At 31.3% G+C, this 25,704-nt stretch overlaps 1 protein-coding gene and 2 pseudogenes across 2 annotated transcripts; 1 reads left to right on the top strand and 2 right to left on the bottom strand.

Annotated features, from left to right (window-relative positions):
• Positions 1-6,916: 6,916 nt before the first annotated feature.
• Positions 6,917-10,511, top strand: LOC129290470 (glycosyltransferase BC10-like). 2 transcript variants are annotated; one of them, XM_054927245.1, is made up of 3 exons: positions 6,917-7,305; positions 7,521-8,192; positions 9,571-10,511. In XM_054927245.1, the coding sequence occupies exons 2-3, from the start codon at positions 7,674-7,676 to the stop codon at positions 10,210-10,212; spliced, it is 1,161 nt and encodes a 386-aa protein (XP_054783220.1). In that variant the 5' UTR covers positions 6,917-7,305; positions 7,521-7,673; the 3' UTR covers positions 10,213-10,511. The 2 variants fall into 2 exon arrangements, with proteins under 2 accessions (XP_054783220.1, XP_054783219.1); XM_054927244.1 differs by having other exon boundaries at positions 7,518-8,192.
• A 709-nt stretch (positions 10,512-11,220) lies between these two features.
• Positions 11,221-15,130, bottom strand: LOC129290725 (IAA-amino acid hydrolase ILR1-like 4; annotated as a pseudogene).
• A 3,752-nt stretch (positions 15,131-18,882) lies between these two features.
• On the bottom strand, positions 18,883-21,663 carry LOC129290724 (IAA-amino acid hydrolase ILR1-like 4; annotated as a pseudogene).
• Between the last annotated feature and the right edge of the window lie 4,041 nt (positions 21,664-25,704).

Raw genomic sequence — 25,704 nt, 5'->3', positions numbered from 1 at the left:
TTTTTAATTCTATAATGACTATCAATAGCGGATATGGGGGCACACGCTATTGAAAGTCATAAATATTTTAATTAAAAATAATAAATATACATATTAAACAGCTAGTGCTTGGGGACGTTATGTTGAAAATAGAAACAACAACGGGTCATTGTAGATGCATGATACGTGGGAATCAATCGTAAGTTGAAATAGTTGAAAAGCACTGCTCCCTCTTCTTGTTCGTGTTCTAGAAAAAATTATTATTAGTTTCTAATATAGGTCACATAGAGGGTTATTAATTTTTAAAAATAATTTGGCAAACAAAACTTATTACATATGCCTTGCAATCTTTTTTTTAAAAAACGTAAATACAAAATTTTAAAAATACTATTAATTTAATAAAACCTTATTTGTGAAATATTAAATAGCAAGGAACAATATAATACCTCCAGATAATATTGAAACAAGTAAAATTAATAAAAAAATTATTTTTAGTAAAGTGTTTTGCATTTTGAAATATCAAATTACCTCTAAATATGTATTATAATTTAGAATAGAGAGAGCAATTGAGCGAGAATGTCCACATGAGCCTGGGCATATTTGTCAACAATAGTCGCAATAATATGAAAAGAAGAAAACATGTAAATGGAAAGAAATGTATTTGGTCATCTTTTCTCCGTACTCTTTGGTTTCAGCATTTTCGTATAAAAATTAAAAATGCTAGGTCCTATATATCCTCTGTACTAGTCTTTATAAAATGATTTGTTCAATGGTGATTTTGGGCCTTTCGGTTCATTTTTGGTAATGGCAATTGAGTCGAGTCCAGTTCCAATCACATGTTTAGTTTTAGTTCAGTCCTGTTTCCAACTTGCCACATGGCCTATTACTTTTAGCCACAACCCACGTGTTGCGCTTCTTTTTGTTATAGGTTCGGCTTATCGCGAAAGTTTCGTTTTTTTTTTTTTAATAATTGGTTTAGCTAATAGGCCACAGGCCCATAATTATGGTGGGAAACTTGTTAATTGGTTTGTAAGATTATTTTCCTTAATATGTCTTGTGTGATAAACTCATTTTTAAGGTTTCAATCTTTAATTTTATTTTAAAATATAAAATTGATTTTCATCTTAATATTATGTAAAATAATGTTTACACATTGTTTAAAAAAATGTAATTTTGATCCTAAAATTGTTTTTCAAAACAATGTACTCTTTATATCTAAATTTTTAAGACAATTTTAAAGTTAATTCAATATTTTAAAGGATTTAAATTCGTTGACTGTATTTAGTATAGGTACTGAATATCTATACCATCTGAACTCTTGAAATTCATATTAATGGTTCAGATAAACTTACTTAATCATTAATCTCAAATAAAGTATAAATTCATAACCATTGATTTAAAGTTTAATAGTTCAGATGGTACAAGTATTTAGTACCTATATTAAGTATAGCCATTAAATTCAATTCCTACTCTAAAATATAATAGACTTTGATAGAAATAATATTTCATTAATTATATTTGTTTTAATATTACCTTTTCCTCCTTATTATATTTTCTCTATCTATTTAATATTTTACAAATAAAGTTATATTAAATGAAAGATATTTTTTAAAAATTTATATTTATTTTTTTCAAAAAGATGAGAGTGTAACGTTTATTTAATAAACTTTATTTATATATATAATTTTATTAACAAATATTTTATAAACTGAGATGGAAGGAGAATCTTGTAAGAAAGTAATTATATTTTTTGTCAATAAATGAAATCAATTTTCTAAATTTACATTTGTTTTTTGTTTTTGGTAAAATGCATTTGCATCTGTTTGAACCCACCTCATAAAGCTTGAAATATGGGCCAACTCAAATTATGAGTTAAGAAAAATATGAATTAGGTTGAATTCAATTTATTTTTACATAGATCAGAAAAATCTCAATTATTGTGGGTTTGTGGGTTAAATGAACCAACTCATTTATTATTTTTTCATATTTTTTTAAAAACTATGCTTAAGTGAAAAGTTCTATTATGATATTCCATGCAATTAAAATATGTTTGACATCATAAATGTATGAGATTGATCAATTTTAAGATAATTTATTCTAAAATCTATTTCTCTTATAAGGTTTTGGTACTAAAACTCCCTCCATTTTTTATTTTTTATAAAATAATGTGGTTTAAATATGTCAACCTTAACCCCTTTGAGTTATGAATTATCTAATTGGAGTAAAAAAGGATCCATTTTTATATGGATCAATATTTTTTTAGTTCAACTTGACCCTTATAGCAAGGTACTTGGGACAACTCTTATAAGCCAATCTATATTTCTAACTCTAGTCAACTATATTAGCTCAATACTTGCCTAACTCTAGTACAGTTTTTGTTAGGTTGGGACATCAAGGCATGATCAATTTTAAGAGTATTTATTTTTTATAAATTATCAAAAATAAATTTGACAGGCTAATATTCACTAATACTCTCTCTAGTCCTATTTATAAAGCAAAGAAAAAAGAAAAATTGTAATCTTATTTATAAGTCACGTAATTAAATTTTTATCATAATTTTTTTACCTTCCATTAAATGTTGGAGATAGAAAAATATATTATTGAAGTGTGTATATTTAATAAAAAAAAGTTAAAAATTTATTAAAATTTATTAAATTTTAAGACAAAGTTAATGAATTTTAAAATTTTTCTTAATATTAATAAAATATATTAAAAATAATTTATAAATAAGATTAGAAAAGTATTCTCTTTGAAGCATATTCTTGTTTTTCTGGTTGTAAATGACCATTTTGTGTAAGCTTCTTACATTTAATTTCCTATTAAATTCATCTTTACTTTTGGAGAGTATGGGTTGGGGAATATATGGTGCTACGCATTGCCTTTCGGGGAGCTAGGTTGGCACTAGCTGTAGAATTTTAGGCCAATAACTTATTTGATTTAATTACTTTGACATTATGGGACATCTTTTTGTTTTTTCATCAAATATTTATGAGACTGGACAAAAATATTAGATGTGAAAATAATTGCCTTTTGCAACTAAGTTTCTTATTGTAATGATCACGGGACACCCCACTCCTCAATTGAAATATTTTATTTTTAAAATCCCCAATTATTATTGTCCTGCTTTCCATCTTTTTGGGTTATAATCCATTATTTAATTTTGTTTTGGCTGACTACTTTGTACTTTTGCTCATTAAAAAAATGTAATTATATATGTTTCCTTATGTATATTTATCAAATTTGTGGCAAGCTGTAATACTTGTTTTAAATGTTGCGGTTTTCTATAACTTGCATATTCTGTATTTTATATTTATATGTTCTTAATTGTATTTTTAAGAATTATTTATACTCATCCAACAAATATTGATTCAATTAATAAAGATTTCCTTCATAATCTATAAGATTATGAAATCAAATCTAGTTGTTGATATGAAGACTTTATAGGCAGGCAATCTATAAGCATTTATATAAGTATTTTTTGAACCTGAAGTCATGCCGTAGTCTTGGTGAGCGATGAGCACCTAAGACCCAACTCACCTCAACTTTTGTTTATAAAAATATAATTATTTATGCTCATGCTAATTAATCAAATTTGAATTTTCAACACTTATAATATCCTCCTACAAATTTTAATTAATTTTCCTTAATTTTGGTAATTAGTTAGAAGTAACTTATAATAAATGGGAAGAGGGAAATTATTGAACATTAAAGTGTTATTATTTAATTTTCATATCTTAACCTTTTATCCTTTATTTGCAAAAGCAAAGTATGTAATAGCACAAATTAAATTTATTAAGGAGCACTTGATTTAATTTATTGAATGAATTAAATTAACTTATTAAATTTCAAGTTTGAGTCCTGAAATATACAATAAAGTTAAATAAAAATGCAAAAGCATTTATAAAATATTCATGAAATAATATTCTCAGGATTTTCAGGAAAGCGGGCGGAATAAAAAAAAAAAACACTTATTAAATTTTGATGTCATTCGGTATAAGACATTCTAGACGTATCATAAATTTGAAGTTACCGTCACCATAAACAAAACGTTGGAGTAAAGATAAAAACAATATCATTAGACTCAATTGTAGAACCCTGTATGTGTTATGATTCAGGGGGCAAAGCTTCTAAGATAAATAGTTCGAATAATTTACTTTCCAATTTTCTTTTGTCAAAAAACTTTCTTTCAGGCTACAGAAATTCATTTTTGCAATAAATTGCTTCCTCATTCTATTATTTGAAATAGGAGGTTAACAAAATTTATGTATTATTAGAAATATTATTATCCATATCATGGTAAATAAACAAATAAATTTTGCTGACTATCAAATCCAACACAGTTATAAATTAAAATTAAGTTACGTCTTTTTGTCAAAACTATATATATATATGTATATATATATGTAATCTCCACACACGCTTATTTATATATATAAATATAAGTAGAGGAAGTAGTAGTTTCAACAACAGAATGATATACAAATATTAAAAAGAGAAAAATATATAACTTTTAATTCTTAAAATTGTTTTCAATTGTCGATTTAGTCTTTGAGTTTTGAATCAAAACAAATTAGTTCTTATACTATCTTAATTAGGAACAACTCAATTTTTATAATTTTTTCTTACTTGAAAAAATCCAATTCTTACATAATTCCTTAACTTAACAAGTTACAAGAACTGGGTTGTATTAAATAAAAAATTTTTTTACTAACATACATTGATTCTGATAAAAAAAATATCATGACCACTCACTGGTTTAAATGTGTGTATATATATATATATATATATATAAACTTAGAGCTACTATTAATTTGACTTCACATTACTCAAATTTAATCCAAAAATAATATATATTGATATATAAAATAATGTTTAAGTAGTGTTTTTATCACAGAAAAAATCATGAAAAAGTACATTTGAAATATACAAATGACAATTAAGTATCATGAAATGTAATATTATTTAGTTTGCAAGAATTTATTTGACATTTTAATTTTTGAAAAAATAACATATATTTGCCTTCAGTGACTACTAAAATAGAATAGAAAATAACTACTTTCATTTTTACATATTTGTTTATCAATCAAATGTAACTATAATAGTCATTTTGAAAAGGAAATATCTATTTTCTAATTAGTTTTTAAATCACAAATTTGTAGAAATGAACTAATTATTTTTAAATGTTTTAGTTAATAGCCCGACCAAAATCAATCATTCCTCAACATATAATAGTAATTGATTTTTAGTATTTATACTTCACTCATAAACAAAACTCATAAAAAGAAAATTGTTATTTTCTATTTCATTTTATTCAATAACTCAACTGAAGTATTAATTTTTCTTCACTCAGTAATTAATGAGGGCAAATATGTTATTTTGTCAAAAATCACAATGCATGTCACATAAATCCTTAGGGACTAAATAATAATTATCATATTTTATTGTGTTTAATTGTCATTTATATATTTTAAGAGTGTATTTTAAAAAAAAAATTAGCTCAATGGTCTCAAAAAATACAACTTTCATAAATTATAGATGAGGTTTCTGAATATTTTAAAATATGCTCCATTCATAAAACCAATTAGAATTATTTTTTTCTTTTTTATCCTCAAAAAAATTTATTATTAAAACATAATATATTTGATTTAACTAATGTTTAACTGATTGACTCTTTCATTTTTATTATAAAAAATTGTATTGTGTGTGCTCCCTTTTTGATTTATCATCTCTGAATATTTTCGTCATCAGATTTTTTGATATGATTTTCTTGGTCACCATATTCATCTTTCATATAGTGCTTTTTTTCATTAGAATTTTTGATGTGATTTGCTTGGATCACCATCTTCATTGCAAAGCTTTTCCTCTTTCTCCCTTTCTGTTTTTTTTAGATATTATGAAGAGGACATTGAACATTGAAAAGAAAACTCCATTATTGAGTTGCGATACCATATCATCATTATATATTAATGATAAATAAATTGGTAAATTTTTACTAATATAGCTTATTTATCAATGATATATAATAGTATATTATTGATATGCTATCATATATTAATATAACCAAACAATCAAACATAAACTTATTTATAATTGATATATAATTATATATCAATAATGTAGTATTACAGATATAACATGAAAAATGCATAATTATTTGTCCAAAACAAATCAAACATAGCCTACAAAAAAATTTAAATTCTTAACTTATTATAGAGAATCAAACACTTAAACTAATAAAATGAAAAATTATGAATTTGTAGCTCCATTTTCTCACCGATATGTTAGGTATTGTTGATGTATGTCACCTTGCATTTGTCTCTCACTGTCGTGACTATGTCTTACTAACACTACTTTGCTATCTCACGTTTGTTCCTCTTGCATCAAGTTTCGTTTTTTCTCTTACATTTGTCTATCTCATTTTAGAGATTTTTTACGTTTTGAATCTCTTGCTATTTGCTATTTGAAAAAAAGATATTAAAAAGGATATTTTTGTAAATTAATTATAATTTAGATATTAAAAAAGTTATTTTTAAAATTTAAAAAAGGATATGTTATTTCTTTTATTTGATCTTGTAATATGGATTATCTGTGTAAAAGTCTCTATTTTTTTTTCATTCTCCCACTATTATACATATTTTTTTTTGGCCAGAACATTATTATACATGTTATGTGTGTGTGTGTATATATATAAACTCTTTTTCTTTACCAATAATATAATTATATGAATTTGGATCTCCAATTTAATGAAAGACCATTCAAAAAGACCATTCAAGCTAATTACCATAACGGCCTAGCCTAGAAACTAGAAAGAACCCCTAACACGTGCGCCTACCTCTCTCTCTCTCTCTCTCTCTCTCTCTCTCCCCCCCCCCCCCCCCCCCCCTCGGAAACAAATATTCTTCTTCTTCATATGGGCCGAAGCCGAACCCAAGAAATTTTAAAAAAGTTAGAAAGCCGACAGACAAAATCTAAAGCTCAACTTATCATCCTTCCTCCTTCATTTCCTCCTTTCGCTGTTACTCCCTCCTTTACCTGAACTCTCTTGTTTTTTTTTTTTCGTTTTTTGTTTTGGACTTTTTCAAAACACCCACCAACGCCTTTCTTTCCCACTCCCACGTTTTTTCTCAAACGCTCTTCAGCAGACACGCCAGTGTCTTGTCTCTTCATTCTTTTGATCCTTTCTGGAACTTCGATCTTGATTGAAATCTGGAGTGATTCAAGAACTGAGGAGGAAATTTTGAGCCCGATCCCACTCTTCTTTCCTCAAACGTGTTTTGCACGGCCTGAACTTAGTGTTTTCACTCGTTCAACAGTCACTCCCACATGGTAATGGCACTCCCCTACTTCTCTGTTTTTTCCCCATGTTTCCATTCTTCCCAAGGATGTGGGAGAGTAAATTTTTTTTTGAATTTTTGCTCATGGAAGCTAGCTCTTTGTGGGTGGCATTTATTTATGAGCTAAGAGAATATTTTCTTTCCTTATTTACTAATGTTCTGATCATTTGATTTCATACGGATTTTGATTCTGTAATAATGAAGAAGACCATATGGAAGAATCTTAAGACACACTGGGTCGATCTGGCGTCATGAAGGGGCCTTCTTGTGCATACCCAGTGTTTTGAGATTTGCCATGTGTGGAAGACACACGGCCGGGAAGTTAAATTTTTATTAGAACCCAGGTAAAAAAAAAAAAAAATGCAGTCCAGGTTGGGGGCATTGGAGGAAGGGAAGGAACCTACGACTACATCTAGAACAAATCAATCCAGGCCCTTCCCTTTGAGACTATTGAAGTTCTTCTTGCTTTTCTTGATTGTTGGCCTCGTTGCTTCAATTGTTAGCATTTTTATGGTTCGGCGTTTTGGAATCAACACTGTGGCCCTAGTACAGTCTAGTTCTTTTAGGCCCTGCTTTGAGCAGCCAGGGAGCATAGAAAGCTGGATTAGGCCTCCATCAAATTTATTACATACATTAAATGACACTGAACTGTTCTGGAAGGCTTCTTTTGTTCCAGGAATCAAGAGCTATCCATTTAAAAGGACTCCCAAGATTGCTTTCATGTTCTTGACGAAGGGACCATTGCCATTGGCGCCGCTTTGGGAGAAGTTTTTCAAAGGGCACGAGGAGCTTTATTCAATTTATGTTCATTCACTACCAACTTACACGTCTAACTTTCCTCCATCTTCAGTTTTTTATAGGAGACAGATCCCAAGCCAGGTATGGACTACCTTTTATTTTACTCTATATTTTCCCCAAGATTAATGGCACAATCTGTTGTGTTTATTTATAAGAAAGTAGCATTATCTATCTTTGCTAAATGTTCATTGACATAGCTTCTGTGAAATATCTGTCTTCTGTAGACTAGCATAGATAAAAATACCAGTCACCTGTATACGGGTGGTTCAATCTATCTATGTTGTTATTCGTTATGGCCTTCCGTAATGAATGGTTATTTCTGATAATTTTTAATGATTGCCAGACCTTGATCTTTTGTGTAATAGAGTCTATTAGTATAATAGCTTTATTTTGCTATCATTCCTTTGAGTGAAAAAAAAATTCAAAGAGGCAGATGTAACATGTGTTTCCCTCTGTTGTCTGTAAGAACTACCATCTAGAAAGTATTCTTTATTTGAATCCTCATCTACGTAAGTGCGCCATGATTAAAGAGGACATGACTTCTTTTGATCTCTTTCATGGATTTTATTTCTCCAGCTTGAGATGCATTGCTTCTGTATCATTTATGTCATCTCCGTATCATTAAAAAGAAAAAAAGAAATCTAGAGAACAGTACTTCTTCCAAAAAATAAACAGACACATTATTTGAATACTGGCCTCCTTCAACCGGGGGAATCCCTCCCTCATGATTTTGTGTCTGCTGTATTTGTGATTCTGGGCATAGTGACGTTGCATGATACATGACATTGGGTAGGAGGCTAAAGCCATTCTGGATCCTTATATAGTAGTTTCAATGTTGGGGGATTGATGATTATTATCTTTTAAGTTCAAGGTACTTGGTGAGCTGTCCTGTACTTGGTCGTTGGTGAACTCTTTCATGCTAAACAGTGATGTGATTTTGAGAGGATATAGAGTTTAGGATTTATACTTTAATACACACTAACATGGTATGCAATTTATGTAGGGCCTTTAAGCCTCCAACTATCTGGATCAGAACCTTCCATCTCTCTTATCTCTGCATGGGAGAGGGGTTGTAATTTGGTTGTAGAAAATAGTTGACAGTTTGTTTTTACTATGAGTATTTTCCATGCTTCATGAATGTCAGATTCATTCTCCCTTCTGATCTAATTGTTGATGTGATAAGCATCGAACCATCATTGCGATCAGATCACACACTCACAGAAACCAGGAACAAACCATCATTAGTGTCACAATGTCATGTTTCTTCTTGAAAATATGTTATTCTTCGTTGCCTAGTTGTGATGGCATTGAAGTATATTTCTGGAAAAAACTGTATCTGAATTTCTTGTTTTAAAAAAGATTTTGATAATGTGATTGTTAGGCCATGAACCTGGAGGCAAACATTTGGTTGAGCATTTTTGATGACTATTAAATTACTAATCAGCTCTTTCTTGCTCAGGTGGCAGATTGGGGAAAGATGAGTATGTGTGATGCTGAGAGAAGACTCCTGGCTAATGCACTGCTTGATATATCAAATGAATGGTTCATCCTCCTGTCTGAGTCCTGTATTCCTCTCCAGAACTTCAGCATTGTGTACCGGTACATATCACGGTCATGGTACAGTTTCATGGGTGCATTTGATGAACCTGGTCCTTATGGTAGAGGGCGCTATAACGAACACATGGCTCCTGAGGTCAACTTATCTGACTGGCGTAAAGGATCTCAATGGTTCGAAATTAACCGGGAACTTGCTGTTAGAATAGTCGAGGACAGCACTTACTATCCTAAGTTCAAAGAGTTCTGCACACCACATGCATGCTATGTTGATGAGCACTATTTCCAGACCATGTTAACCATCAACACCCCTCATCTTCTGGCAAATAGGAGCCTCACTTATGTTGATTGGTCAAGAGGTGGTGCTCACCCGGCGACGTTTGGCAAGGATGACATCAAAGAGGAATTCTTCAAGAAAATCTTGGAGGAGCAGACATGTCTTTATAATAACCAGCCATCATCCCTTTGTTTCCTATTTGCTAGAAAATTTGCACCTAATGCTTTGCATCCTCTTTTAGGTATAGCATCCAAAGTTCTGAGGATTTGAGAATGGCCTAGCTTGACTGAGTTGAATCTTTGAAGGAGGTCTATTTGAAGCATATGTTAGTTTAGCTCTAAGTTAGCTCCTTCTTAGACACATCATACAATTAATCATCCCTTCCACCCTGCTTTGCAGAAATTTAGTTGCTCCTAGGTGTATAGGATGTTGATCTTAATTACATTTTTATACGGATATAAGCCCCAATTCATACTAATTTTTATTGGGTTATTAGATTGTTGCTTGCTGGTTCATGCAGTGGTATGCTGCTGTAACCAATGTAATAAAAACAGTATCCTCTTCCTTTCTGGAATGTCTTGACAATTATTAGGGAGCTATTTATTTGGCTAAACCTTTTATGTTCAGATTTTTTGGCATTGACTCAGCCCCTGAGCTTGTGATAGGCAAAGAACAAATCATTATAGAGGAATGACAAAATTTGCATCTCTGTATAAATATTAAGTGACATGAGAGAAATTGAAATTCAAGTTGATTTATTTTCAAGCTTGAGATGAGGTGAAAACACACGCTTTTGAAAGATTACAGAAGAAATTATTATCTTTTTACTTTTTTATTTATTTAATCTTAAAGAGAACGAAAAAAAAGTGTCATGGTAAGATCAAGGGAAAAACTTGGTTGCAAGATTTTGAATTGATCCTTATGAATGAACAAAAAAAGCTCACATTGAAAAACAATTTCATCATTTGGAGCCCAATAAGACTCAAATCTATTATTATTGAATAGTTGAGAGAAAAAGAGGGTGGTATTCTCATGTTTCTTTTCATTTTCCAAAGCAATTCCACGGTAGAATGTTGGGCTTAAAGAATTTAGAAAAGCATGTATGTACCAAAAAGAAAAAGAAAAGCATGTTAAGGGTGCCCTTCTTTATAAACACAAACTGACAAACACTATTATTGACGTGAAAAGAAAAAGAAAAGGATTTAGGGCATCAATTTTAAATTCTCCATAATAATGTGGCAACGCTACAATAAAGGAAATAACAGAACGAGATAGAAATGTGCGTGAAATCTAATTTTTGCCTTCACATTTTTATTTTCTTCGCGTTTCTTTCCTACTTCAATATCTATGATAACTAAATACAGAGAATTCAGATCTCATAAATTTAGTTAATTACTGAATCTCTAAGTTCTACTTATTGTTCCTTTCTCTTACTTGCAACTAAACAAAAATGCGTGAAACCAATGGCTTAATATCAGCTCAGTGCTCCAAGAAACGAACCAGCATGGATTTCCAGAGACAATTTAGATTCATAGTTCGTCATGACCTGTCCCTTCTGCAACCTTTACATCCTGCTGAAATTTAAGATAACTGGTAGCTAATGAAGCATGAAGTGCAGCTCCATAAGGAAGAACGTCTTCGTTGACTCTGAAATAAGGTGAGTGCAGCGACTCAAGTCGTCCGAAAGAAGTACTCTCCATTCCCAGAAAATAGAAGTAACCAGGGATAACCTCTTGATAAAATGAGAAGTCCTCAGCTCCCATTATTGGCTTCATGTCATTAACCTTTTCTTTGCCAAGCACATCCCCAGCAACCTGTTGAAAATGCTCGTGCAATTTTCCGTCATTAACGGTGGCAGGGTAGAAGATGTGCGTTTCTTCAAAAAAGTTAACTGTTGCATTGCACCTCTGTACAGCAGCTTGTCCAGTGATAACCTGAAGAAATGTATTAGCCTTGAGCACTAGCAGAATTGCAAAACAAAACAATAGCCTACAATCGGTTTTTGCCACAATATAATCATGTTTGAGCGTGCATTTTTTATTGAGAGGTGCGAAGAGTAATCAACAACAATTGGATTAAAAATCAACTGTCCAGAGTAATGCAAAAGTTAACGAAGAGGGGGATTCTCTCTCTCTCTCTTTTGGGTTTAAAAGTATGTTTGTGCTTTCCAAAATACTGCCATTGGTCAGTAGTTTTAAAATCTGTGTGATCTGTACATGTACTTGTAGTTATTTTGATTAATAATTTTGAACAGATAGAACAGACATGATGTCATAATAAAATCAAGAAAGATCATGCATGTGTTGATTCGATGTTGTAAATGTCACGGTATCAATGGCTTAGCACATAGTTAATGCTATGCATGAGCATGATATATTGTTGAATATATCATGCATACAATATCATGCCAAGCATTAACTACGAAGAACTCATGTAAAAAGTTGGGTGATCTATAGGGAATTAACCGTATACTTGTAACACAACTGACCATCAATTTAAAGTATAATTCTTGAATAAGATGGTTTTATTTCAGTAGTTACATCCGGTAATCTGAATTGACATTGTTATTCCACAGTCGAACAGCATTTTTATGTCGTTTGTTGGATCATATTTAAGCTATTTAATCCAAACAACCATAAAGAAAATATATAATCTATGACTCAGGTGGTAATGCAAACAAGAAATGAACTCTAAGCATCAGAAAAGAGGGAAAACATATTCTAACAGAGACACCTGCTCAATCCGCTGTCTTAGTTGCATAAGACTTTCTTTTGAAAAGGAGCGGAAGGTGCCACCAATGGTGACAGAATCTGGAATAACGTTGAAAGCACCGCCTCCTTGGAATTTTGCTATTGTCACGACCTGCAAAGACAATCATAATGTTAGGCAGAGACAAGATTGTCACTCCAAGCAAGGAAAACCCTCCAAGATTTCTAATCATTTCCATAAGTGATAATACAATGATTTCCTGGAGTTTGGAATCCATTCCAAGATGACTCAGCTACAAAATGCCACACATCCAGGATTTGCCTTTTTACCCTTTATCACATCCACTTCCTATTGCACTTCCAAGATTAACGTTGTATGCTACTTAGATTCACTAAAAGTAGTATTCTTACTTTTTATGTCTTACATGTTTCTCTTTTCAAGAAGCATAATTGAAAGCAGATGACATTTTAATTTGTCCACAAGCATACCACCAAATCATCACAAGCAGATTGGTTCAAGTGTTTGGAAAGCACTAGATATGTCCCACTACCATGGAGGTTCTTTTTACAATCTGCTCGAGGTTTTGGGTAAAAGGGAGAACAAAGAGCTTTGGTGTTGCACCTTACAGATCTTAGACGGTTCGAAATGTGGTACAAACTTATTGATCTTAAACTGTAAAGCAACTAAATATAAATAACTGGGTGGTGGTAATTGAAAAGGAGAAGTGAAAGACACTTACCTGAGAGTCCAAAGGATCGGCCTCACGAGAGACAAGGTGCTGTAAGCTAACAATCACATTAGAAGCTGCCAATATGGGGTCTATAGAATGCTGAGGAAGAGCTGCATGGCCTCCCTTTCCACTTATTACCGCTTCAAAGAAGCCACTTCCTGCCAAAAGAGGACCAGATCTAGAGCCTACTTCACCTATAGGTAAGTTCGGCAGAACATGCAATCCAAAGATAGCAGAGACATTTTCTAAGGCTCCAGCACCTAGAATTTTCTTGGCCCCTGCACCTCCTTCCTCTGCTGGTTGGAAAACTAGAACTACAGTTCCCTATTTAGAGTTTAGAAGGGGGGAAAAAAGGATGATGAGGTATATCATTGAGTGGAAGAAAACACAGGACAAGACAATTGAAGAGTAGACCACATGGTTGACTGTACAGGGAAAATACATATTCTTTTCCCGTAGTGCTTATATATTGACTACCACAGTCAAAATTTAGGAACTGCAATTTAAAAGTAACATGGCCTTAACCGGGAAAAAAATGATAACAAATTGCCTATAGCAATGAAAATGGTGTCAAACTTTTTCATCTTTTATTTTTTCCTTTATTGTGAATTATATATTATATATTTCAAGTAGACTTCAATAGTACATTAACTATAAATATCTGACACGATGAAGTGTAGTGATGTCACATTCGAATATCGGAAACAGAAATATTTCAATGTTTTTAAAAATAGTAGAGCAAAACATACCAGTATCTCTTTTTCGTGCTCTTTGAGGATCTTTGCAGCACCGAGAAGCATAGTCACATGAGCATCATGGCCACAAGCATGCATCTTTCCAGGAATTTTACTCTTGTGCTCCCACTCCACCATTTCCTAAAGTAGTCAGGAGTAGCAAAAAAATTAATCAATACACCACAAATACCAATATAGAGAGAGCTCTAACAAATTTGGCCTCTCATTAAGTCAGTTTAAGTGGTTGGACAAAAGCGAATGATCATGACAGAGAGAGAGAGAGAGAGAGAGAGAGAGAGAGAATTTGTTAAGAATTCAAATACCTGCATAGGAAGAGCATCCATATCAGCTCTTATAGCGACGAAGGGAGGTTGTCCGGTGCCTATATAGCCAATAACACCGGTGACTGCGACGGGGGTATTTATATGATATGCCCAATGTATCCAGTTCTTTTCTGCTCAGCTCACTGGTCTGAAATTCCTCATAAAGCAATTCAGGATTCTCGTGAATCTTCCTTCTGATTCCGACCATCCAATCAAAAACCTCACGCTTCTTGGCAAAATTCAAAAATTCGGTGGACGTCGAAGAGAGTTTCTTTGAGCTCAAAGAGGGGTCCGAGGAGATGAGTGCTGCCGCAAGGAAAAGGTAGATGATGATCATACTGACCCACCAGAAGAAAACCCCATGGTTGGTCGCTTTACGAGTGAAGGGGGAAGAAGTTCAGAAAAGAACAAGCAAAGATTTTGATCCCCAAAAAAAAAAAAAAAACGGACCAACCAGAAAAGTGTGATAAAGATAGTAAAGATGAATGCTATTATAAATCTGAACTGTTAACTGTGAGCCATCATCAGATGAATCGCATAGGAGAGGAGGGGACGTTGTTGTCAACGAAGGCACACAGGACAGCACCGAGCACACTAAAAGACAAAAGAGGAAACAAATATACTATCTTCAAATCAGAAGATTGAAAGAGGCTCGAGCTTTTGCTCGCCCTTATATCGCAAAAACAAGATTGAAAGAGGCAACCCTAATTTTTTTTTTTTTTGGGAGAAAGGACTAGAAATGTGATTTATTCATAAATCATACCCTTCCCATAAAATATTTTTTAAATAATTAGATGTTTAAAAAATATATTCTCTCTGTTCAAAAATATAAAATATTTTTAACTGAATCTTATCTCTCAATAAAATAATTATTTACTTTTCAATTAATCATATCTTTTCATATTTTTTTTATTAAATACTCTATAGTAAATATAAAATAATTATCAATAGGGATACTTTAAAAAAAAATAATGATTACATCTCGAAAAATTAAAAAATATCTTATATTTTTAAACATTCAACTCTTTAAAAAATACCTTATTTTTTTTAAAAGAGAGAATAAAATATTTTTAATCTTTAAAGTATAATAATTATTTTTTAAAAAATGCTCTTATAATAAATAATTTTATATTTATTATAAATATTTAATAAAAATAAATAAAAATAAGATTAATTTAAAAATAAATTATTATTTTATTAAAAGATAAAATTTAATTAAAAAATATTTTATATTTTTTTAATGAAAAGAGGATTTGATAAAATTTGATTCGGATAATATTATCAGATGAATTGCATAGGAGAGTAGAAGACGTCGTTGTCAACGAAGGTACACAGGACAGCACTGAGTACACTAGGAGACAAAAGACGAAACAAATATGTTATCTTCATGTCAAAAGATTGAAAGAGTCTCAAGCTTTTGCTTGGCCTTGAAAGAGGCAACCCTAATATTTTTCTAGGAGAAGGACCAAAAATGTGACTTATTTATAAATTATATCTAATAAAATTTGAAACTACGCTATAAAATCAAAAGACTTAATTGAAATTATTTTTATAAAAAATAATTAAAATATTTTCATTTTTTTATGTAGCATTAACTAATTAAAATATGAAAATTAACAAGTGTTATTGCAAAATTAATAAGTAAAATTACGCAATTAACAAATAATGCAGTTTAATTGAGGAAGTCCTGAATTTAACTCATAAAGTTAAATAATTCACAAGTCTTGTTGAGAAATTACACAAGAAAAATTATATAATTAATTAACAAGTGATACAATTCAATTGAAAGAATCATGTACTCAACAAGTAAAATTAAATAATTAGTAAGTTATGTTATCAAATTAACAAATAAAATTACACGATTAAGTCTAGTTGAAGGATATTTTGGTTATTTCTTTTTAAAAAATATATTTCAATTTAGTTCTTTGGTCCTATAGTGTAATTTCAAATTTTATTGTGTCTGATTTTTGAATAAATCACATCTTTAATCCTTAAATGAAGTTGTTCCTAATTTTTTTCCTTACTTAAAGAATTCAATATTCCTCCTCCTGTCTAAAATATAAGTATTTTTTTTACCTAATTGTGATTCAAGCATAAACCACCTAGTACATGAAAAAAATGTTCTCCCATTTTATCCATTGTATTTGTTAAATCTTGTGTAAATTTATTTCTCAATCATCATAAATTTCATTGGTAATTGAGAGTAATAAAAGGGAGAACGTTAGAAAAATACCCCAAAATATAAATATGACAATTGTATACTATGAAATTCAAGACTCCTCTTACCGTATTTGTAGGACACTTTTTAGAAGTAATTTTTGATCTAAAAATGTAAGGCATCTTATAATAATTTAATAACTTTTTTTCAATTTTGTCCTTTATTGATTAACATGAATATATTTAATATGATTGTATCATGATTTAAAACTAAGTATTTTTTTAATGATATAAAAAACTAACTTTTTTAAAATACATGAAATGATGGAAAGTGTTTTACAATAAAAATCGGAGAGAGTAATCATTTTCTAATCCTTTGAGATTTTTTTATCAATTAATTATAAACACCATTTTTCATAAGTATTTTTCAAGATAAAAAACATATTAATTATGATCTAGATTTTGAAAAAACATCTATAAATAGGAAAAACTAATACTTGCCAACAAGAGTATAAGCAAATGGTAAAGAAAAATTAAGTTGATACAATCACGTAATTACAAAATAAGTTTTTAACCATGGATAAAAAATACTATTAACGCAATTACAAAACCAATGTTATTATAAAAGATATTAAAAGTTTATTACTTTCAACAACGATTGTGCAACCACTGTTATAAAAAAACTTTCAACAATGGTTAAAAATAAAACTTTCAAAGTGGTTATCACAGCAATCGTTATTGAAAGTGTGACTTTCAACATAGGTTTGTAATCATAATCGATGTTAAAAGTCAGCTTTCAATAGCGGTTATGTTTGTAATGAATGTAAAAGTCTTTTAGGTTTTTTTTTAATTACCTATTTCTACTTATTCCTTCAATTCTTGCAAGTGAAAATATTCTATATAACTTATAGCCAACCAATAGTTCCCATGCATATAAATTGGATCGATGTTAAAAGTCTTTGTTTTTTAAAAAAGTTCAATAGAATCTCTCCTAAAAATTGAATATCTCAAAACTTTTAAAAAAATTTATAAGAGAAAATTTATGATTTTATACCAAATAAATATCACATGTAACAATCTAAGACCTTATAAAGCTACTAACAGTACTCTTAGCAATAATAAATATTAATAACAATTAAATTTGAAGCAATCATGGAGATAACGATATTGAAAAATTTTGACAAAATATCTCTTAAAAATTGGACCTCATAAACTTTTAAAAAAATTTACAAGATAAAATTCATAATTTTACACCAAATAAATAATCACATATAATAACCTAAAGTCTCATAAAGCCACCAACAGCACTTTTAATAACAATTAATATTAATAACAACTAAATTTAAAATAATTAAGAAAAAGAATGAAATTGAAAAAATTTAACTATTTGATTACACAACAATAATTTGATCACATCTGCAGTAATTTAGGGCGTTAGGCAATTACTAACAGCACTACCCAACAAGCAATTATATAACGACTAATTAAAAGAAATTAACTAAAATAATTAACAAAAACTAAAAATAAATTAAACTAAAATTAAAAATTAAGCTGAAATTTAACAAAATATTAAACAATAACTGAAATTAAAAACTGAAGATAAACTAAAATATTTAACAAAAAGTGAAATTAATATATATAAATTAAAAATTTTAAAAAAGGAACGAGCATACCTATCTGAAGACTTCAATGCAGCTGAAAGGGGAGGAGGAGGGAGGAGGTGGGGAGCTGAGGGGAGGGAGGGGGGGGGGGGGGGAGGCGGCGAGATGAAGGTGGAGGAGGATGCGGCAGAGGGAGGGGAGAAGGCATGATGGAGGAGGAGAACGCCATGGCAAGGGAGACAGGGTCTGTGATCGACGACAAGAGAGGTGAAGAGACAGAAACGCAGAGAGAAGGATGAAATGCTGTGTATGAAGACAGACGGCACGAAGGGTTTTTGAAAAGTTTTTTAATATCGGGTAGTATCCATCCGATGTTGGATATCATATATGTATATATATTATATTTTTAAAAGTGTTTTCGACTTTGGGTGACACAGAACAATGTTAAAAGTTATAATTTTAAAATTTTAAAAAGTTTATAAATAGTTTCAACATCGGTTTTATGTACAACTGATGTTGAAAATGATAAACAACATCGGTTGCTTTTGGAACTGATGTTGAAAGTCATTCAACAAGAACTACCTAAATGTCACCGTGATTACTTTCAACAACGTTCGTTTATGAATTGATGTTGAAAGTTGGATATTAAACTTCAATGGAAGCATTGAGAGAATGACATTCGCATATGGAATGAAAAGTCTCCCTCTTTGAATTAACTTTTCACAAATATAACAACCACCACTTCCTTCATATGTCCTTGTTATTCCTTTCTCCCATTTGCAACTAAAATATGTGCAAAACCAATGCCTACTACTTCTTAATATCAGCTCAGTGCACCAAGAAATGTCACGGCATGGGTTTCCAATGAACATTTAGATTCATAGTTCATCATGACCCATCCCTTCTGCAACTTTAACGTCATGATGAATTTTAACAAGATAACTAGCGGCCAATGATGCATGAAGTGCAGCCCCATAAGGAAGAACATCTTCATTGACTCTGAAATAAGGTGAGTGCAACGATTCAAGTGGTCCAAGAGAAGCATCCTCCATTCCAACAAAATAGAAGTAACCAGGGATCACCTCTTGATAGTATGAGAAGTCCTCAGCTCCCATTATTGGCTTCATGTCATTAACCTTTTCTTTGCCAAGCATATCCCCAGCAGCCTCTCGAAAATGCTCGTGCAATTTGCCATCGTTAACGACAGCAGGGCAGAAGGTCCGCTCTCCTTCGAAGAAGTTAACTGTTGCATTGCACCTCTGTACAGCAGCTTGTCCAGTGATTACCTGAAGGAACGTATCAGCCTTATTAAACATATGACTGGGGTAGTAATGCAAACAACAATAACAACAACAAGAAGAAAAAATAACTTTAAGCATTTAAAATTATAAGAAAAAAAACTCATAGTCTAACTGACTCACCTGCTCAATCCGTTGTCTTAGTTGCATAAAACTTTCCTTGGAAAAGGCACGGAAGGTGCCACCAATAGTGACAGAATCTGGGATAACATTGAATGCACCACCTCCGTGGAATTTTGCTACCGTCACAACCTGTGAAGACAATCTCTTAATGTTAGGCAGAGCCGCTTCAAGATTTCTAATCATTCCATTAAGTAGAATCACTAACAAGTGAGAATATGATGTTTTCTAGGGGTTGGATTTTACCCTTTATCATATCCACTTCCGATTGCACTTCCCGGATTAACATTGTATACTACTCAGATGCACTAAAAGTAACATTCTCCATTCTTATGTCTTGGATGTTATTCTGCTCAGAAGTATAATTGAACGCAGATGCTGTATTAATTTGTTTACCAGCATACAGTCAAATTGTCACAAGCAGATTGTTTTTGAAGTATTTGGACGGCACCAGGTATACCCCACTACCTTGGATGTTCTTTAATCTTTTTACTATCTGCTCAAGATTTTGGGGCGTAAAAGGGATAACAAGGAGCTTTGGAATTGCACCTTACTGAACTTAGATGGTTCAAAATGTGGCAAAAATTTATTAACTTTAGATGGCAAAGCAGCTAAATATAAATAACTGGGTGGTGGTAATTGAGAAGAAGTGAAAGAAACTTACCTGAGAGTCCAAAGGATCGGCCTCACGAGAGACAAGGTGCTGTAAGCTAACAATCACATTAGAAGCTGCCAATATGGGGTCAATAGAATGCTGAGGAAGAGCTGCATGACCTCCCTTTCCACTTATTATTGCTTCAAAGAAACCATTTGCAGCCATAATAGGACCAGGTCTAGAACCCACTTGACCTATAGGTATGTTTGGTAGAACATGCAATCCAAAGATAGCAGTGACATTTTCTAATGCTTTAGAATCTAAAATTTTCTTAGCCCCTCCATCTCCTTCCTCTGCTGGTTGAAAACAAGAACTGCAGTTCCCTATTTAGAGTTTAGAAGAAGAAAAAACAATGAATGACGTCAGGTATCATTGAAGATAAATATGAAGAAAAAAATAGTAGAACGCAACGCACCTGTATCTCCTTTTCATGCTCTTTGAGGATCTTTGCAGCACCGAGAAGCATAGTCACATGAGCATCATGGCCACAAGCATGCATCTTTCCAGGAACTTTACTCTTGTGCTCCCACTCCACCATTTCCTAAAGTAAGAAGTAGCCAAAAAAAAAAAAAATCAATACACACAATACACATATAGGCAGAGCTCTAACAATCTGGCCTCTCTATTACTAAGTGAATTTAAGTGGATGGAAAAAGTAGTCTTTTGGCATCTCCAGGTTACTCACAAAACAGAAGTAACATGCATTCTCAGAACTGAAGTTGAACAGTTCTAATAATTTAGGGAACAAATTGCTGGTACATATACAAACTGTAAGCTATGATGGCATTGGACAAGAGGAGAATAAATTTTAGTCACCTTCTAGTCAGAATCTATAAAGCACCATCATTCAAAACCATCTAAAAAGCGAATGCAATTATACATTGAAAAGAAAAGGAAATAAAAGAAGAATAAGAGATTTTATCAAGAATTCATATACCTGAATAGGAAGAGCATCCATATCAGCTCGTACAGCAACAAAGGGAGGTCGTCCGGTGCCTATAAAGCCAACAACACCGGTGACTGCGACTGGGTATTTATATGATACGCCCAATGAATCCAGTTCTCTTCTTATCAGCTCACTGGTCTGAAATTCCTCTTTACTCAATTCAGGATTCTCGTGAATCTTCCTTCTGATTCCGACCATCCAGTCAAAAACCTCGCGCTTCTTGGCAAAATTCAAAAATTCGGAGGACATCGAGGAGAGTTTGTTTGAGCTCCAAGAGGGGTCAGAGGAGATGAGTGTTGCAGAAAAGAAATAGGAGATGATGATCACCCTGACCCACCAGAAGAAACCCATGGTCGCTTTGCGAGTGAAGAGTATGGAAAGAAGTTGAGACAAGAACAACCAGAAGAAGAGGGTGGAAATCAGTGTTGTTTTCCAAAAACCAAGTAACAGTATGACGAACGCGATGACGTGCAATATTTATACTGAGACTGATGTTTCGAACACACGGTCGGTGCTGCTCGCCAACGACGAAAGGGAAGTCATTATTAGGTCCTAGATAAGTATGATTAATTACCACTAAATTATTATCATCACTAAGATAATTTGCAGATTGTAGGAACTGGAAAGAGCATAATTGTCCTTTAACTAACCTTAGTTAATAATTATATCAAATTTCAACGATAATTCGGAGGAAGGGCAGGATCAGTAAAAAAGATATATAAACATACTGAGACCAACAATAACTCAAGGAAGGGTGGGATCAGTAAAAAAGAAATATAAACACCACATTTTTAACCATATTTTGTACCAAGAAGAAGGTCACCTGATCCTGGGTGTGTTTGGATTTTAATTGAAAAAAATTAATTATTAAAATGTGATAGTGTTTGGATAAAATTTTAAAAATTGATTATGATATTGATTTTTTAAAATGGAACAAATTTCAACTTATTCCAAATAGAGTTTTGAAAACTAAATGGAGTTTGGAAAAAAGGGGGTGTTTGGATAAAATTTTTCAAAATCATAATTTTAAACTTAGAATTGATTCTAAAAGGGTATCCAAACAGGCTCTTATAATTAGGATTTTTATTATCTTCAACCATATTTTTGAGTTAGTGATTTTTTTTCTAATACAAGATTATGGAATATTGTGTCAAAAAAGTGATCAAGTCATATTAGAACTTGCAAAATTTCTGTATCTAGATAATAGATTTTCAAAAATCTTAATATTTATGCTGTCGCTGAAAACTTGACGAGCAAATCTGTCATTTATTAATATAATTTAAAGATTTTATAACATATAATTTATTAGGTAAAAGTTTTATAAAAAGCATACTTTTTTACGTTGGGTCATGATAATAATTTTTTTAAAGATTATAATTATTTAAAAAAATTAAAAATTGTAAATTTTGGCAAAAGTGGTGTTTTAAAAAAATAAGTAATTTTGGTCATCAAGTGCAAATAGATCCGAAAGTACTCCAGTGATTTCCCCTAAAGAATCTTGTAGTAGTTTTTTTTTCTTTGGATAGGGGAGGATGTTAAGCAGTTAAGATGTTCTGCTTGAGCAATCTAACTAATTTTGAAATAGGAGTAAGCACGAGGTGAAAATCATTTACATAAGATAAAGCTTGTTTAGCGAGTATGTCTGCAACTTCATTAACATCACGCGAGATATTTTGGACTTCTATCCTCCAATCTTGAGCCAACAATGCTTGAATTTCAGAGATAACATCATTATTTGGATGTTGAGCTACCCTTTACCATTAACAAATTCCACTTCTTCAAAGCAATCAAATTCAAGAATCACTTGGTAGTAGTCAAGGTCTCAAACAAACTTAAGGCCTCATAGGCACATTCAGAGCTTAGCAATCAATGGGTCATCACCATTCATGTTAAGCATGAAACTAATTTTAAATTCACCAAGTGAGTTTCGACAAGCACCACCACAACCCATAATGTTATTATGCATAGCAAAAGCACCATCCACATCTAACTTAAACCAGTTTACATTCAGAACAATCTAAATGACACTATGGATAGGGACATCATGTTGTCCCCACACAATACCCTTCAATTGCTACAATAATCTTTGCAGGTGTTAATGATAGCCAAAGTTTGTGCAGTAATGGTAGCATTTGGAGTAATTTTGTCTTGAAAAATTTTCTCATTATGCCTTCTCCAAATGATCTAGCAAGCAATGGCAAAGTATGCACACTAGGGAACACCATCTTTCTTCCTTGAAGGCTACACGTTCCATCTGATCCACTCATTTATGTTTGCCTTGATGAACGAACTTTTATGATCATGCTTAAGGATTTCCCTCTAGAAGCTTCTTGTGATAGGACAATCTCAGAGAACATAAAGAGTATTCTTGATAGCATCCTTGCAAATCTCACATCAATCATCATCATACATTCCTCACCTCTTTTAGCCTACTTTGATAGGAAGTTTGTTATGGTAAGAAAGCTATAAAAAAGTCTTACATTACATTGTTTTAGAACCTGCAACTTCCATATCTTCTTCCACATGGTATTAAGGACTTTTATGTGCTAAGCTAGAGAGTCATAAGCAGTTCTGATTGAAAATTGATCATCTCTACTCTACTTTTATGAGACGTCCTGCCATACGTACTCAATAGAGTCCCTACTTTCACCTCCTCCTAAGACTTGATTCAGCCCAAATGTTAGAACCTAATCTCTTCCTATCAATTTTAGGAAGAAGATTCATGCCACATTTATATTTAATGTGAACCACCTAGAGCATCCCAACGTCTAATAAGCCCCCACCCTAACTTCATATGAAATGCCTAATTCTATTAATGAGCATGTTTGATTTTAAGTCCTCCATGTGACTTTGGTTTGCAAACCTTGTCCCAAGCAACAATTCCATGTGACTTTGGTTTGCAAACCTTGTCCCAAGCAACAAGATCATAGTGGTTTCTTCCTATAAGATGGAGAATGAGAGAATCTTGAAGTAGTTTAAAAACAAAAACAAATCCCTTCCATGGAGTTGAGCTTTTTATAAGGAAATAAAAATTTATAAAGTGAGATCTAGGAGAAAAAAGAGCATAGAATTTTGGGAGAATTTCATTAAAGTTTTTTAGATATGATAAAATTAAATCGAATCCCAAAACTTTTTTTGAAATTTTACTGTAAGCTTGAAGCATTAAAATGAAATAAATTCTCTAACTTAAATGATTAAAATGTCTTTCAATAATAATTAATATTACTGATATAACTAATTAACTTATAGTTTTTACAAGTAATACTAGTATAATAACAAGTTAAATTACAAGTTTTACAAGTAATATTAATATTAATAGAATAAATGTAATTTCTTGTTATTCTTGTAATATTATTTGCAAAAAATATAACTTGCCTTATTATTTTAATAATATTACTCATAAAAATCATAACTTAACTTTTTATTATACCAATATTATTTGTAAAAATTATAACTTGCCTTATCATTTTATTAATATTACTTATAAAATAATAATGTTACTTGTAAAATCTATAGCTAAACTTATTATTTTATTAATATTAATATTAATATTATTTGTAAAAACTGTCAGTTGACTTATTACATCAATAATGCTAATTATAATTGAAGGATATTTTGATCATTCAACAAATAAAATTTATTTCATTTTAATGCTCTACACTTGTAGTGAAATTTCAAATTTTTTTGAGACACAATTAAAATTATATCATGTAACATCCCAATTTAAATTTTAATAGTTAATTTAGGTTAATAGAAATAAAAAAAAATAATATTTAGAGGTAAGAAAATTAGTAAGAGATGATTATTAAATCTAACTTAGGATATAATTCTAAAAAAAATTAATTAAAAAAAATTAAAAAAAATAATAAAAAAATATTATTAAATTATTATTATAATAAAAAAAGGGGAAAACGTATTAAAAAAAAAGGGGAAGAAGGAGTGAACTTTCGGTGGGCAATGATTATGTTTAATAATAAAAAAAAAGAAGAAGAAGAGAGAGGAAAGAGTAAATAAAAAAAATGTGTGGGACCCACTGAATTTTTATAAAACTCACCCGTTTCCTTTCATTTCTTCATTCCTTCTTTCGTGCGTGAGTTGAGACAGAGAGAGCATCTGTGAGTCAAGTTCACCGGTGCTGGGTTTTAAGGTAAGAGTTTTTAATAGGATATTTAGGGTGTGATTTTAGCTTTTCAAGACTAAGTGAGTGTTCTAAAATTTTTTCTTAGTCATCCTTTTTATTTGGTTTCTGAGTTTGTAGTGGTAGAAAATTTAAGATCTGGAAGAGGGATGAATTTATGTTGAATAAATATGATTTTTGAGGTTGTCAGTAGTATAATAAATGTGCTAGAGTATAAATTTATTGATAATCTTTGAATCTGTGGCTTATGGATCAAATTCTGAACTAGATCTGAAAATATATGTTGATTTATTGAGGTTTAGATGATTATTTGGGATGAGAAATGAATTATTATGGCTATAGGATTATGAT

The sequence above is a fragment of the Prosopis cineraria genome, unplaced genomic scaffold (genome assembly GCF_029017545.1).
Source record: "Prosopis cineraria cultivar Desert tree isolate PC_DT_omini unplaced genomic scaffold, ASM2901754v1 PC13, whole genome shotgun sequence".
NCBI lineage: Eukaryota > Viridiplantae > Streptophyta > Magnoliopsida > Fabales > Fabaceae > Prosopis > Prosopis cineraria.
The sequence above is the reverse complement of the archived record's forward strand: the minus strand, read 5'-3'. Positions and strand labels throughout refer to the sequence as shown.